Source organism: Zalophus californianus, chromosome 3 (assembly GCF_009762305.2).
Source record: "Zalophus californianus isolate mZalCal1 chromosome 3, mZalCal1.pri.v2, whole genome shotgun sequence".
NCBI lineage: Eukaryota > Metazoa > Chordata > Mammalia > Carnivora > Otariidae > Zalophus > Zalophus californianus.
The window spans coordinates 56,304,047-56,321,225 of NC_045597.1; the positions used below are offsets into that span (position 1 = coordinate 56,304,047).

General features: G+C 41.9%; 1 protein-coding gene across 3 annotated transcripts in view; it reads right to left on the bottom strand.

Annotated features, from left to right (window-relative positions):
* Nucleotides 1-2,192: 2,192 nt before the first annotated feature.
* The window catches only part of LCP1 (lymphocyte cytosolic protein 1), a 100,583-nt gene continuing 85,596 nt past the window's right edge, over nucleotides 2,193-17,179 (bottom strand). For all 3 annotated transcript variants that reach the window (XM_035726654.1, XM_027589372.2, XM_027589373.2), the window contains exons 13-16: nucleotides 16,536-16,669; nucleotides 9,641-9,764; nucleotides 6,727-6,851; nucleotides 2,193-3,916 (exon numbers count right to left, since the gene is read on the bottom strand). In XM_035726654.1, the coding sequence (XP_035582547.1) occupies nucleotides 3,784-3,916; nucleotides 6,727-6,851; nucleotides 9,641-9,764; nucleotides 16,536-16,669 (516 nt within the window). In that variant the 3' untranslated portion in view covers nucleotides 2,193-3,783. The remainder of the gene's footprint in view (nucleotides 3,917-6,726; nucleotides 6,852-9,640; nucleotides 9,765-16,535; nucleotides 16,670-17,179) is intronic.

Sequence of the window (17,179 nt, forward strand, 5' to 3'; positions counted from 1 at the left end):
AATCAAGACCACAGTTCTGCTCCCAGAGACAGACTAGATTGTGTCTGTGTAGGTGGATAAAATCATTCAGTTGGTTGAGACTTTAAAAGCTCATCTAGTCCAACACATTGCATCAGACAGACTCGATTGTCATAATTTCTAGACACACAGGAATCCCTTCCGTTCTAAAATCTCGGTAGGTAAGTCTGTTTCACCACATTTCCCCACCTCTCTCTGTTTGGCATCTCTCTGGTCAGGAAACACTTATTTATGTTTAAAACGAGTCCATTTTAAAAACATTATGTTTAATAATGTTTAAAATGTTATTAAAAATCTAGAAAAGCACTTGGCATTGTGTGTAAAGCATGGTTCCTGCCTTCGCATTTGTTGGACTTCGTTTCTTCTGCCAACTTTGGTAACCCTTCATTCAGAATGAATTTTCCCGAGTTCCCACACTTTATGAATTTGTTATAGCATTTACCACATTCTGATTTTTATGATGTTTTGTGTGTGCATGTGTGCGCCCGTTATCTCCTTGCTGGATCAATAGACTTCTAAAGGCATAAAATGGAGAAGTTGGGATCAGCTCGACAGTCTGTTTTGCCAAATAATTTGAAGGAACTTGAGGATCTATGTTTTACTATCCAATGTTAATACCTTTGATAGAGCAGAAACTTGATAAATCTGTCAAATTAAAATGAACATCTTGTGCGTAAGAAGTGGAGATAGTATTATAAGTTGTCTTATTGCTGAGGCAAACAGCCTAAATCTATTTATAAGCCCCTGGTTAAATGCAGTTTGGGATACTATATAATAAAATACTATGCCCTACTGAAAGGATGGAGGCATGTCTATACATACCAACATGGAACAATCACCAAGATATGGTGTTAAGTGAAAAAAGCGAGATGCAGAATGATGGTATGGAATGCTAGTATTTGTAATAAAAAAAAGTGTGTATGTATGCATTATGTGCATAAAATATTTCTAGAAGGATGCAGAAAGAACTAGTAACAGTGGCTGCTGATCAGGAGGACAACCGGGGGATGGGGAAGGGGGAGTGGTGGGTTCATAAACCAACTCTCTGGAGATAAGGAGAAAACCCTGTGTTAGAGTTTGATCATGATTGTGGTGTAAATACCTCCATTGTGGCCAATTGCAAGCTCACAGTGATACAACAATAGGCTCACAAAGTTGGCTCCCTGAGGTGATAGGAGGTGGCTTTAAAGCCTATCTCCAGACACAGAGGTGGGAAGGTGGCCTACCCACTGTAGCCCCTTTGGTACAATTTGAATTTCTGATGCCATACTTGGATTGACTACTTAAAATGTTAACAAACTCTTAAATTTAGAAAAATTTTCCATTAGCCTTCTCTTCTCCAAGAGCCTTAGTTTTCTTTCCTTGAGAGTACCCGTTTCTGCTCACCTCTACCTGGTCAGTCTTTCCATTAGGTGATGTATCAAGGCAGTCTTGTACAAAAAGGAACACTGAAGATCTGTAGCCTCTTGATCAGCAGAGAAGGCAGCTACCTAAGTGTGGAAGCTGCAGGAATGTTCAGGCTAGGAAAGAGCCACTTCCAGAAAGAAGCTGCTGGTGAAGCTGGGACTCACGGTGTAAGCAACTCATGGTGTAAGCACAAAAATCCAGCTTTCTAGCAGTCGTGTGGGTGTGTGGATCCTCTGCTGGTCAGGATGTAACCAAATGGACGCTTCTCCATCATAGCGGCCCACCTGAAAGGATACTGGCAGGTGGGAAATTCCTCAGCGTTCTCCCCATGCTCCTCCCCCACGATGCCTGGCCACCCAAGTGAGGACGACCAGGCTAGAGAGTGGACATCAGTTACTGCCAGCCAAAAAGATTCCTTCTCCAATCTCTCTAGAAGCCACCTTGCACCAATCCCCACATCTGGTTTTTGTTCACGACTGGGGTCAATGTGTCTAATACCAGCTTACTTTTCCGTTTTTAGCTGAAATACTTCTCCTTAGACTGTTAGAAGCTCACCCTGCCCTTGTCTATCACTTATCACACCTGACGGTTTATTGAACCTCATCAGCGGAGCACAATGCCTGTCTTATTTAGAGGCATATTTCTAAAACCTTGCACAATGCCTACCACATATTAGGCACTCAATGCGTGTCAGCTGAATGAAGTAATTAGTAAGTTATGCTACATTCTAACGGAACTTTCAAAAGCAAACACCCAGAGACATCTCATAAAGGGAACATTTTATTTGGAGAGATCTTGAGCATTACTTTATCTTCATTTTCCATTAAGGCAGTAACAGTCTTCCTGGAGGCAGGTGGGGGAGAATCATCTGAGGCTACATTAAATTCAGTCTAAGATGAAGCCAACCACTTTGTATTCAGATACAGCAGAAATACAGATCATGAGCTAGGAGAGGCCACAGACTGGCTTCTCGAACGTGCTGCGGAGGAACAGATCCAGGGCGAGTCATCTCAATTGCTTTGAAAAATGGCTAAGTTCCATTACATGCCGTCCCTGAAGAGGATACCTCGTTGATGAGCCCTGTTACCGTGACGGAGGCAGTCTAGTGTTGGTTCACAAGGCTCTGTTTCTTCTTAGCCTTAGGTAGGTTTTCATGGAGATCATATCATCTATTACGGCTGCTCAAATTCACACTGCTCCTCTGGTTTTGTTTCAGAATTCTTAAATGTCATACGTATATGACTCTGTGGCGGGGGGGGGGTGTCAGGGGGTGTGATGGGGGCACTGTTCATTGGCACATGTTGCCCCCTTGAGCTTGGGGGTGGCAAAAGCTTCTACACTACCAAAAAAGTAAACATTGAGAATATGGCCTGCAGCAATCAGATGTACTAAGATCTAAGAGCAAATGAAAGTCGAGCTGAATTGCTTCCAGTCACCAGATAGCCATACACCACAAGGAGATCTAGCATGCAGGACTAAACGGGCGGCGAGGCAGGACCTGGAAGGATAGAGGCTTTGTTGTGGCTCCACACTGCCCCCTAGTGGTATGATACTCAATTACACCTTCCTTGGATGTAACCTGCCTAGTTAAAAAAGAATCTCTCTGAAGGCACAGTATTCAAGATGTTAGACCTGGTCTGAGCCCAAATAGTAGAGTTAAAAAACAGAAGCTTCCTATTGGCTGATAAAACCAAAACTTACGACATTTGGGACACAAGTTCTGAGGAGAGGCTCTGAGAATGTCTTACTTCTGCAAGTCACCATTGACTCTCGGGACCCCAACAGCCTGACTGATCTGTCAGATGCTCAAACATGAGGATGGACAGCAGAGGTGGGCCACAGAGAAGGCGTAGTTCTGACAGACTGTAGGAGAAGGGGAGCAGGAGGACAGGCCTGGAACAGAGCAAATGCTGGCCTCCAGAAACAGGCTTTAGGACTGGTTGGATGAGTCCCCCCTCCTGGCTCTCACCTTGAACAAAAAAGGCAGCCAAATTAAACTGCTTTGAAATATTGTTAAAATTAATAACACTGCAGCTACTATACTTGACTAATGGCAAAAGCAGGAAGGGTGCCTGGAAGATAAGTTTTTTTTTTTCCTTTTCCTCTAGATTTTCAAGAAGCAATAAATTCAACGATAACAAAGATTTGTAAGAGGGTTTTGTCTGTTCGTTTGCAAAGAACGAAGCATTTTTGTTAAATACAGGAGAGGCTACCTGGCTTAACAAACATACACTTTTTGGAATCCTATATAATGTCACCAAGTTGAAAACTCTGGAATGGCTTCAATCATCCCCATGCTTCCTGTAGGCATCCCAGGCTGAGCAATCAGGAACGTGCGTGTCGCCTCCCCACTGGGATTTACACCCTCTTCATTCCTTTCCCCATGAGGCAAGCAAACACTGTCATGACCATTTTGGGGTTCACTTCGACCAGGTCTTCTGGAAGGGCATACACTCTGGCACCAATTTTTCGGGCCATAGAAATGGCATACCTAAAAGGGAGGAAAGAAGAATGAGAACCGCCTGAGCAACAAAGTGTGAAAAGTGTGAAGGGGATCCCTCAGGCTCACAGTTATTGCCGTTCCACACACCACGTACCACGTACCACGTAGCACGTACCACGTACCACGTAGCACACACCACGTACCACGTACCACGTAGCACACACCACGTACCCTATCCTCGATACTCTGCAGGACTCGTTCTTGGAATAGCCAGAGTCAGTCATGGCATCCTCCCACTTTTGTGGGCAAGTCTTGGCCCAACAAAGCTCCTGACTCTATCAGACTTGCTGTCTAGACTCAGGATAATTACCAAATTTATTATCTGTCTGTAGAGACCCCCTTAGCTCTTGCCACTTTTGATGCCTTCACCAGGAGGATTCTCTTGGGCTGTAGAGCAGCAGAAAAAGTCATAGAACTGAACCAGAATGTGTGCTGGGAAAAGTTGGCAGACTCCATTTCCACCACAGGCACGTTTTTACGAGGAAGAAAAGCGGGGAGATGCATCTGTCGTACTTCGACCTCACACATCAGTTTTATTGTTTGTTCCATTCCAGTCCTTGCCCACATAGGCATGTATTTATTTATGTTACTATAATACTAGTATAGCCAGAGTTTTATACGACACATTTTTCACATAAGATTATTATGGCTCCATTGGAACATTTTGCTCGCTTTTTAATTATATGAAAATAATTTTTATGAGTTGTAGTCTATTTTCAAATGAGCCCACACTACTACCTGGCAGTTCTTTTATTCACCTCATTTATTATCTAGTCACCTCTTACAAGGACTACTCGAGAGATCCTCCATTCTACCCACAGCCCCATTACTCCCTCTGCTCTGTATACTAAATTTATTCTTCCTCTATCGATCATATTAAATGAAAAGCATCAGGCAGGCATAGTCCCCATTCCTTCTCCTTGCCCATTTCTCAATCACTTGTTCTATATTAATTATTAATGAACTAAAAATGTACTTTTCTACTATAAATATAGGAGGGAAGTTGCTGAAAAATTAGAAAAAAGAGCTTCAAAAAATCATGCAAATCTTGCCACCAAAACATAACCATTTTTAGCATCTTGTATAATCCCTTTTACCCATTTTTCTAAGGAATTTTGCATCATGCCCATAAAGACTAGTGCTTGGGAGGCTGGGCTCTGATGTCCCTTAGCTGAACCACTTAGCAACTCTAAGACCTTGGGCTCTGTAAACGAATCTAGGGAACTTTAAGTTCTTTAAACCTAAGCACATTCCCCTTGAACAACTAGGCCCATTTTTGTTCTGTTTTGTTTTGTTTTAAACTTCTGGGTCTTCATTACGTATTCTTCCCTCTACCTGGAGTATTCTTTCCGCTTCCTTCACCTGTCTACCTCTACCCTCCTTCTTACTTGTCCTTTCAATTAATCTCACCTTAGATGTTATGTGCTTTGTAGAGCTTTGTTTCCCTTCCTGTCTCTTCCATAGCACCCTGTATCCTCCATCTAGCCCATCCATCTGTTGTAGTTACCATTTATAATTCCAGCATACAAGGAACACAGGCCCCCAACTTTCCCAAATTGGGAACAGAAAGAAGAATACTGTTGAGGTTTTATATATATATACAGGGCTGCTGGGCACTATTCAACTTGTTAATTCTGGAACTTTCTGACGGATTGAATTGCATCTCCCCCCAAAAAAGATATATGGAAGCTCTATCTCCTAGTAACTCCGATTATGACCTTCTTTGGAAAGAAAGTTGTTTCAGGTGTAATTAATTAAGATGAGGCCCTGCTGGAGTAGGGTGAGGCCCTAATCCAATATGACTAGTGCCCATAAAAGAAGAGAAGAGACCCAGACACACACACACAGAAGGAAGACAGCCATGTAAAGTCACAGACACATAGGGGAGGTCATGTGAAGATGGAGGCAGAGACTGGAGGGAGGCATCTATAAGCCAAGGGCTCTGGCCGTCACCAGAACCTAGGAGAGAGGCAAGGGAGAGATTCTCCCTCACAACCTCAGAAGGAACCAACCCCGCCAATGTCTCAATCTTGTGCTTATAGCCTCCACAACTATGAGAGAATACATTTCTGTTGTTTTAAGCTGCCCTGTTTGTGGTACTTGGTTAGGACAACCCTAGCAAATAATACAACCTGCTCCGAGAAAGGCACCACTCCAGCATATCGGTCAGCAAACTTTCCATAAAAAACCAGGCAGTAAATATTTTAGGCTTTGTGGGCTTTGTCACAACTACTCAGTGCTGCCCTTCTAGCAGGGAAGCAGCTAGAGAAAATATATAAATGAACAGGCATGGCTATTCCAATAAAACTTTATAAAAGCAGACAACCATCCAAATTTGGCTCACAGACTGTAGTCTGCTGACCCTTACTCTACATGGTAGGCTGCCCTCAAGCAGCTGCTCCCAAGCTGGTTACAGACTGGTCTTGAACCCCAGTCCTGCCCAGTCATATCCATGGATAATCACAAAGGGGGTGTTTATATTTGGGCCTGGCATGGACTTTATTTAGGAAGTCTCTGATAGATTACAATTAGGAAATGGGTTTTACGAAACTATAGGCTTGCATATCAATTGGAAGAATATTCTTGTTGTTCTCTATCTTGCTCCCATTCTAACACTAGGACTCTTAAACTGCTATCATACCATATCTAAAGTAATGATGATGGGACACAGTAAATAATGAGAAGAAAAAGCAAAGAGTGCAATAAACTGTTTGCACAAAGGCACAAGCAACAGACTTTATAGCTATCCAGTTGCCAGTTGGGTCCTCCTCTCCCTGACCTCAGGTTTATTTACGTACTTTGCATTGTTGAGTTTCTCGTCATCATTCAGGTTTTCTGTCTTCAGAAGGTCATAGTTGATGGAACCTGGTTGAATGGCATCAATGAGATCCAGAACAGGCAGACTTGTGCTAATCTTTGGATCCTGCACAGAGAGAAAGAGTTAGTTTCATCAGTATGTCCCCAAGTTACTTCTGTTCAGCTCAAGGGAAGTAGGTGGTTCTCCCCTCTTAAATATGAAAGATATATAGCCTGATCTGGGAAATGCCACAGCGTTCCACATGGGGTTTCAAGTCAGCTGTAGTTTCTGTAGGCAGGAGTGTCACCAAGTTCCTAGTGGCTCTGTAAGTGGAGGAAACCCACTGTCTGCCAACAGGCAGGGAGTGGTTCTCACGGAGTGAATGGAAGGAAGTTTGAAGGACATCCCGGAGCTGACTGGCAGAGATCATGATGAGGACCCAGCTGGGTAGGAGCTTCAGCACATGCTCCTTTCTTGGAGACCTCAGGGAAAGAATAGTGTCTGTAGGTCCAAGGAGGCAGTTACAGCAGTGTGATTAATATGCAATGACACTAACTAGTACTGGTCAGTGCCTCACGGTTTGCCCAGAACTTCTTGTAGGTTACCTCATGTGTCACCACCAGCCTCAGGTCTAGGCATCTCCTCTTAATGGACAGTGAGTAAAGGGAGTTTCTGAGTTTTGGTGACTTACTAGTAAGTGGTCGGGCTGGCATTTGAACCTAGTTAGTCGGACTTAAGAGCGTGAGCTCTTTCTTTGGCATCGAAAACATTTTCATGTTCACGCCTAGAGCTGTGAGTGCTCCCGTCTGCTATCCCCTCTCCTGGGCACCTCTGAGTGCATGCATGGAGAGGTGATTGCACGTGACCCTCTGAGCACAGTCAAATCCAAACACCGCACACCTTGAGGGTTCAAATCAGAATGCCTTCTTAGCAAGAACAAGCTATAGGACCCCTGCGAGATGCTAGGTCTCCAGCATTGGTCCTCTGGAGGAGAGGAATGATATTTTAAGAAGTATAATGGGTCCATTTTTATTTACTCCTTGGTAATGTGAGGACTATTACAAAATTAAAATCACCATGTAATCGTAATCTAATTTCCAACATAAGCCTGAGCTTCTATCTCCATAGAACCTTTTGAAGAACCACGAGGGAAGCAAAATGGAGGGATCTGAGTTTGGCCTCCTCCCCTGCTTTCTGCCCACAGTCTTGTCAAAGCGCTGACAGGCAGAGCTCACTAGCATAGATGGGGCGGGGGGGGGGGGAGCCAGGACTAGTTCCAAAACGGTTAATCAAGAGTGAACTGTGTTCATTTTTTTTTTTTTAAGGGTTTCACTTAAAAGGACTGTGGGGCTAATTGGACATTTTCCTTTTGTGTTTTATTTATTTATTATTTATTATTTATTTACTTATTTACTTACTTACTTTTTTATTTATATTTATTTATTTATTTATTTATTTTACTTAATCAATTCTATAATGACTTTGTGAGAAGACAGGAGAAAATTAGCCCAGAGCGACACAAGGAGTAAAAGAGCTGTCAAACCTTCTCAAGAGTGAGTCCCCACGAGAGCCCGGACGCCACAGGGCGTCCTAATGGGCGGCAGCGGCTGCTGTTGTACGGACAGATTGCAGCCCCGGGCTACCAACCCGAGCGCTGCAGAGTAATGCTTCAGTGACCTGTAGCTACACGCTGCTCTGTAACCTCCCCTCACAGGTAAAGGCGCTTTCTGCTCACTGATGGATCATCTCCTGCAATTACTAGCTGTAACCTCAATCACTTGAGCTCCAGTTTCCTTACATATAAAATGAGGTAGCCAGTAAAGCTGCCTTCACAATGTTGGTGAGATGACACGAGGCATTACAAACAAGGAGCCCCTGGTGCTCAGGGCACAGTCCATATTGAGAGTGCTCCCAGATTTGGCCTGTTGTCTGCTTTTATAAATAAAGTTTTATTGGAACACAGCCATGCCCATTCATTTATATATTTTCTGCAGCTGCTTCCTTGCTGCAACAGCAGAGTCCAGACAAAGTCGGCCCTTCCAAATCTTTTTGGAAGGACTTGCTCATGCTTCTCACCAGCCTCTCTGCTCCTATCTCTGCTCAGCTCTTCAGACTGAAGGGTAAACTGGAGGAGAGACAAAGGCGGCCATTATCTGTGATGAGCTCATAGGGAGTGGACACTCCTGGTACAGCGCAACTCAGAAATACTGTCTGCTCTTTTGGATGGGTGAAATTTTAATTTTTTTTCCCTTGATTTTGAAGCAGAAGACAATCATGACAAACTGCCTCACCAATCGTGTTAATACAAACTCTGAAGGGATCCCTCCCCCTAATTCCTGACCTTTAAAACAAAACAAAACAAAACAAAACACAAAAAAAACCATAGTTAAGATGGCACAGACATTATGACATGAATCAAGTGCGCAAGTCCCTAGGGGAAGGATCCAGCTAATGCATGAAACATGAGTTAAGAAATTTAATAAAGTATAATGCAGTTTTTAATAAAAATGGGATTTGGATACAAGTACACAACTGCTTTTCCCCAAAAAACACCACAGGGGAGATCTTTTAGCATTTTATATTCCACCATCATTAAGAGTATAATCTGAATCATGAAGCTGTGTGCATTTAAAAAATATTATCGTATTTTACGTTACTTTGGAAGAAAAATGCCTAAAATAATGCATTTAAAATGATGGGTTTTTAAAACTAGTTATTACAGGAGAAAGTGACAAGAAATTTGTCAATGAAATGGCCCGTGGACACCAAAACAATAATGGGTCATTCAAGCAAAATCAAAATTGGAGGGGAAGCCTCAGACACCTCACAATGAAGGTCACTTTAAAATAGAGTGAAAACAATAAAGATAAGCATAGAGCTCAGGTGGCTGTGAGCAGCAGACTAAGACTTTTTACCTTGAAACTAGAGATGGATGAACTTTTTGCCGCTTCCTTCAATGTTTCATTCACCCAGTTGACAATAATGTCGTCATTGACCTTCTGCCCGCCTCCAATTTCTTCAAGAATATTCAACGTGTACCTAAACAAAATCAAGAATGATTGCTGGAAAAAAGTCGCTAAGGAACTCAATAACACAGACAGTAGCCAAGGTAGAAATGTTCTTTTCTTTCTAGGTATGCCTCAGAAGATAGCGTGGACACCATTACATTTGCAAGGAAAAAATAAAATAAAAACAACATTATTTCCTTTTAGAATATAATTTAAAATGTAGCTTTGTGGTTATTATCGTGAGATGCAGAGCAAATGCCTCCTTCTAAGCACTGTCATTGCTCTGCGTAGGAAGGGAAAGCAGAAGAGAGGGAAAGCAAAGCAAAGATTCAAACCTGTGACACTTTTTTTTTTAAGATTTTATTTATTTATTCATAAGAGACAGAGACAGAGAGAGAGAGAGAGAGAGAGAGGCAGAGGGAGAAGCAGGCTCCCCGCCAAGCAGGGAGCCCGATGAGGGACTCGATCCCAGGACCCCGGGACCATGACCTGAGCCGAAGGCAGACGCCCAACCACCTGAGCCACCCAGGCACCCCCGTGACACTTTTCTTAAAGGAACCACAAAAATGGAAGGACAAGTCAATGTTAGAAAAACCCAAGGGGCCAACATAATAAAGGAAAAATATAAAAGTTCCCTTCTTATACCATAAAAGTAGAAATATCAGGAATACACAGACCAAAGTTAATCTTTAGTCTGAGTGTTAAGAATCACCTTAGGTGCATACTGTTATGACAATTGGGTTTTTTGGGGAAAAGATTAAAAAAATGCTTCAAGGGGCACCTGGGTGACTCAGTAGTCGGGCATCTGCCTTCGGCTCAGGTCGTGATCCCAGGGTCCTGGGATCGAGTCCCACATCGGGCTCCCTGCTCAGCGGGAAGCCTGCTTCTCCCTTTCCCACTCCCCCTGCTTGTGTTCCCTCTCTCACTGTATCTCTATCAAATAAATAAAATCTTAAAAAAAAAAAAAGATGCTTCAAGCTCTAGTAAATCAAAAAGTAGAGTGGTAGGTGTAATAACTAGAATAACTTTCTCGCAGGGAAAGCAAGGAGAAAGTCAAGGTGAGAAATACTTAGTCTGGGCCCAGAGACGGGACTAAAGCCTAAGGAATTAATAGGTATGAATGGGATAAGGCTCACGTGGATTTTCAAAATAATCCTATCCTGGAAAAAGGCCCCAGTTTTGATCAGTTCTTGAGATGATGTTTTATGGCCTCACTGGCTTCTTATTTCCTGATAGTAAGCATGGGTATTGAGTTATGAGCATTTACCATAACAATGAAGCATTTCCGCCTGGTGAATGTGCTAAGAAAAGGCAGGTGAATGCACACTTCATCCGTCATGTCTATATACTGCCTCATGGGACAAATGGAGTTTGATCAGCTAGAGGCTCCACTCGTCTCAGGGGTGAATTCTCACTTCCCTTTGTCAGGATGCCCATACTGCTTTGTTGACAGTGTAGGGGCCAAGGGCATAAAGATTATTTTGAGTTAAAAGCAATCAAAACCCAGCAGATTCAGGAAAAGCTCTTTTCCTCCCTCCAGACCTGCCGAAAAGAATTTAGATGGAGGACCTACTCCTGGAAGAGAGCTATCAGCATAGATAATTGCATTATACTATGAACGAGGTATGGTAGACACGGGGGAACATAGCAAGGCCTGTTTGATCAAGGTCCTCTATGTCCCATGTTTCTGAGTGGCCCCACCAAACATCCGTTTACCAAACATTTACTCTCTTCATCTTCCTGTGAATTACATTCCTTTTCTTTGAAGGCCCACACCCTTTCCCCTTCTCCTTAGTCCAGAATGACGTACAACTTCATTTCGCCTGACCATCTTTGGAATTTCCACGTCTGTGTGGATTCCTGTTTGTACAAAATTAAATTTGCTTTTCTCCTATTAATCTGTCTCATGTCAGTTTGATTCCTATGCTGGCTAGAAGGACCCTGAAAGGCAGAGTAAATTCTTCCTCCCTGACAACACTCTCAAGTGGACAGAAGCTAGGGAAGAAACTGGTATACACAGGCTCACCTCAATACAAAAGCGTATCTGTGCAAACACAAAAAGCCACCAAGGACCAGGGAAACTGAGAGACATAGAGAAAAGCATGGAGGCAGCTGGCTGCGTTCAGGGGTCTGAGTACGGTCCCTCATGGTGGCACAGGATTCTGGTGAGTACAAAATTGCCCTTTGCCCACCTCAAGGGAGGTGTGGCGGTTTAAATGGAATCGTATACCCACCTGTAAGTACAACGGTAAAAACAAAGGGAAGAAAGGACAGAATTGGGTTGGAGTCTCTACTCTGGACACTCCACTAAAAGCACTAGCTATAGATTCAAAATGTAAAACAAAAATCAATGTGGCCCAGGTCTACCTAGGATTTTCCTTGTGAGATAATCACTCCATACCATCAAACATTTTGGGGGGCAACAGTGCTTTTATTAACTGGAACCTCCAGACAGGATCCCAAGTATCACTGGTTCTTGCACACTGCCCTGTGCTGAGAAACCATCGGTCACAGTGAAAGGGTGTCACGAGCCTTAGCTTCAGCCAGTGCCCGATTCAACAGAAGAGGATGGATGAGGTGTGCATGCGCAGCGCCGGAGGGGCTGCGATTATTACTTGCCTTTCTGCCTTCTAATGCTTGTTTGATTTATTTAACATTTGACCCAGAGGGACCAACTGTGATGTTTTGTTTTGCAAGGACCTATCCCAAATTCACTGTCCACAGCCTGTTTGATCTGGGGTGAATTCCTCATTTGCCTGCCTCTTTGTTCATTTGCTGGAGTCTGACACCGCCGTCTGCTGGCAGCTTCCTTCCTTCCAGCTTCTGTCTCCAAATTTATACATACACTGTTTGCCAGCTTTCTAATCTGAGAACGATTTCCAGGCTCCTGAAGGGGAGACGGAGGTTTAAGCACACATCTCTCATTTGTTCTTAGGGGGAAAAAATGACACACCATTTATTGTCCAGATAAATGGCCAAATTGGCACATCTGTGCAATCCAGTGAAATAAATTCCAACTAGAACTAGCTCTAAATTTAGTAGATCTGTTAATGTGTGGCACAGAGAGGAAAAAGATCCCTTCTCGTGGCATTTACATAATTATCAGTCATTCCATCACCTTCAACAGTAATGTACTTCTCTGTCCACTTTCTTATATGCACCATTCTTGAATAAGCACTCATGAGAAATGTGACTGATTAGCTAGGTAGGGACAGCAGGCTGCAGTCTAGACCTTATCGTATATAAACCAGCTATCAGGTACAACATCGGGCCGCGTTTCTATAAGATTACAGAACAAAGATGGTATTACAAGGTGATTTTCAGGTATTATGAAATTCAAAATGGCTTAGAGTTGGCCTGAGGTTTTTTTTTTTTATCATTACAAGAGAAAATATCAAAGATTATCTCATATTCAAACCCAAAAGTCAACTTAACCATTCCAACTAAAAAGATCTGTTTTGTTTTTTAAAGCAACCAGTAGCCCAAGTCAGTGTGTTAAGAATTAAAAACACACATCACCACATCAAAAACTAATGATGTATTGTATGGTGACTAACATAACATAATAAAATTTAAAAAAAAAATTAAAAGATCATTTTTAAAAAAAAAAAAAAAAAAAGGAGTGAAAAATAACAAGCAATGCATTATCATACTGCTCTGTCTTTGCATACAGGCCAGACCTCCTGAATTTACATGAACTTGGCAAAGAGATGTCTATAGTGTTCTGCTTGAATCAAGCACTTTATGATAAAGTTGTGTTCAGTGTCAGAGCCTGACGTAGTTTTGGAATATAGGTGAGGTTCGGTGGGGTGAGGTCCAGAGCCGACAAACCAAGAAAGAATTCTTGAGACATCTTTGGAGCAAAATGGTAGTTTTATCAAAGCTTGGGGACAGGACCCGTGGGCAGAAGGAGCTGCTGCCCTGGGGTTGTGAGCGGTAAAAACAAAAACAAAAACACACACATGAAAGACAATAGAGACTAGGTCACACGTTTCTGAAAATACGCTGGTGCGGCAGCCTGTAGGGGCTTTCAGTGACATCCTTCCTAGATGTATGCAGCAAGATAGAAGATGGGGCTCAAGTTCCTTTAGCTCTGGAGTTTTCTGTCCCAGAAGAGCCTGATGACATCTGCCTTTAAACTTCAAGGAGACCCCAGTTTAGAGATGAGTAGTAGAGCGCTACACTTGGTAAAGCAAGTGTGAATCAGGTAGCAAACTCCATCATGATCACTTCTGATTATACCACATCACCTGGGAACACTGACATACTTAGAGGACCATTATGAGTATCAGGAACTAGAGACAGTGGCTTGGGAATAAAGCTGAAGTGCCTAGAGACACTACACACCTTGTCTTTGCCATTCACTTGTGAGACATCATGTAATGTGACATGTGGTTTCTGGAACTTCCTTCCAGGTAGAAAATGAATTAAGTCACAGTAACATAGGCTCTAATAAAGGGATGTAAGATTTCTGCCTGGTCAAGGCCACTAGGATGGGGGAAAGAGTGAAGCATTTAAAAGTAAACCATTTTACACTTAAAGATTTGCTATCTTAAATTCTTCCCAAGCTCATGCTTTCGCACCAAAAATCGTTTCCTTTTCTTGTATTTTCTATTTATATATTACATTCTACCTTGTCAAAGGCTCTCACGTTAATTCAACTCTGAAAGGTATCTAAAATAGTCTTGTGACGAACTAGCAGGAAATTCTGCTTCTGGCCATGGTGTGGTAACGGGGACCGGCCTTACCCTTCTGCCCTACTGGACAAAGTAAGCACAAAACAGTGGTCCCTGAAAGAAGGAAAGCAAACCTGGTGAGCCCTAAGACTGTCCCAGCTTATTGTGTGAAGAGTTTCCAGGCAGAGAGAGAGAGAGAACCCGAGCAGAGCATAGCAGTCCCCCTGAGTTGAGAGGACAGGATCGAGAACTCAAGGAAACCAAGGTGCCTGAAATTTGTGGGGCAGAATACCAGAGAGGAGAGAGCTGCCTGGAGAGGAAGGAGTCATCTGGAAAGAAAGCTCCAGACATCTTCAGAGGGTTTGCCGTAAGTCTTTAGCTGCGTATTACTCAATGCATGTGTGTGAGCAAACTACCAGAAACTGCGACAAGAACTGTCAGAAACGAATGAGCAGAATGATTCTCAGAACACACACAGCACTGGAAATAATTTGGTTCCCACCAGTCAGAGTAGAAACACCTCATGATACCTGGAGCATCGAGTTCAATACTCAGAGGAGATTATCTCAGTACTGAGAGACAAAATTAGCTCAAGACTATTTAAACTTTTAATAAGCCTCAAAAGGATCAGACTGTGTTTAAGTAGCTTAACTGCATCCCAGGAGAAAATTCAAGAATATTTAAAGGAATAAAGAAATATCAGCACACAGCAAGGTGAAATTCACAATGCCTCACATACAATAAAAAATTAGTAGGCATGCAAAGAAGCAGTAAAATATGACCCATAATGAGGATAAAAATCAATTAATAGAATCAGACCCAGAAATAACAGCTACTATAATTATGTTCTGTATGTTCAAGAAGGTGGAAGAAAGAGACATGGGAGACCCTGAAAAGACCCAACTCAAATTTTTATCCATGAAAACTGTAATGTCCAAGATAAAAAAAATATATACACTGGATGGGATTGATACAAGATTAGACATTACAGAAGAAGAGATTAGTGAATTTGAAGAGAAAGCAATAGAAATTATCCCAAATGAAACAGAGAGAGGAAAAACGAAACAGAGGGGAAAAATGAACAGAGTATCACTGAACCTTGGGACAACTTCAAATGCCCAAATAGGTATGTACCTGGAGTCCCCCCAGAACAAATTGGGGTGGATTATACAGGAAATATATTTGAGGAAATAAAGACCAAAAGTTTTCCATATTTGATGAACATTACAAACCCTCAGATTCAAGTTCAACAAACCTCAAGCATGCGAAAGACCAAAGCCCATTATAATCCACTTGCTTAAGAACAGTGGTAAAGAGAAAATCGGAAAGCTAGAGAAAAAAGACATTACATACCAAGGAATAAAGATAAGAATGACAACAGATTTATCATTGGAAACAATGCAAGCCAGAAGGCAAAGAGCACTATCTTTAAAGAACTGTAAGAAAAAAACTATCGATCTAGAATGCCACAGAGAAAATATCTTTCAAAAATGAAAAATGAAATAAAGAATTTTTAGACATCTAGAAGCTAGAATGCTTCCTCCCAGCAGATCTACACTGTTAAGAAATATTTCAGAGAGAAGGCAAATGATATCAGATGGAAATCTGGATCTACACCATGGAAAAGCACTGGAAATGGTAAATGGGTAAGTATAGTACATATAGCACATTTCCCTCATATTTGGAAAGCCTCCTTAAAAGATAATTGACTATTTACACAAATCTAAAAATAAAAGGTTGGAAAAAGACATGTCATGCTAAAATTAATCGAGAGAAAGCTGGAGTGGCTATATTAACATTAGAAAAAGTAGATTTCAAAGAAAATAGTACCAGGAATACAGAGGGTCACACCATAATGAAAATTGGGTGATTCATTAGGAGGATAAAACCATCTAAAATATTTAGGAATCTAATAAAAAAGCTTCAAACTACCTGAAAGAAACTTAAAAGACCTGAAAAGAAACAAAACAAACAAAACAGGAAAATAACAAAACACTCCTTTGGTGGTTTTAAGTTTAGCTTAAAATATCGTTTTGCTGGTTCAAACCACATTCCTGAACATTTACTAGTATGTTTCCAGGTCAATAATATACTCAATAAAAAATTATTTCCCTGAGTTACGTTACCTTCTCATTAACTGCCAAATCAAGGCTAATGTTAGAGTGCGGTTTCCTTCATTGAGATCTTGTCCCCCGATGCCAACCAGGGAGAACTTAGCTTGATTCTTCCCCAACTCCACTGCATAGTTACAATTTTCAAGCTGTTAATGAGCAAGAAGGAAAACATTCTAATGTCATCATCTCTATGATGAGAAATACAAGATACTAAAAATAAAGACACAAAATGAAGTAAGTGTTGTCAGGCTGAATGATCTCTCAAGTCTTGCCTGGTTCTGCAATGCTAGGGTTTTAAACTAGTCCAAGAATTTCCCATCTTTTTTTTTTTTTTAAATAGAACCCCTCACTTCCACCAAATCATATTCATAGTGTACTCTAAGTGCAAAACCAAAATGAATTCATTATTTTGAACACTGTCATGGCTATATCACACTCCAGAAATAGAGGGCCATGCTCAGTTACCTGGCCATGATATTCCTGAAACAGCTGAATGCATGGAGATTGTCATGGAAAATCTGGATTCTCCATCCTACATGCACATAATGGGCTGTCATGTGGGACAGGGAGGTATTCCCGTGGCTACGCTTGATCATTAAGAGCCAAAAAGACAAGGAATGGTGAGAAATATGTGTGCCAACCCATCGCTGCTTTTA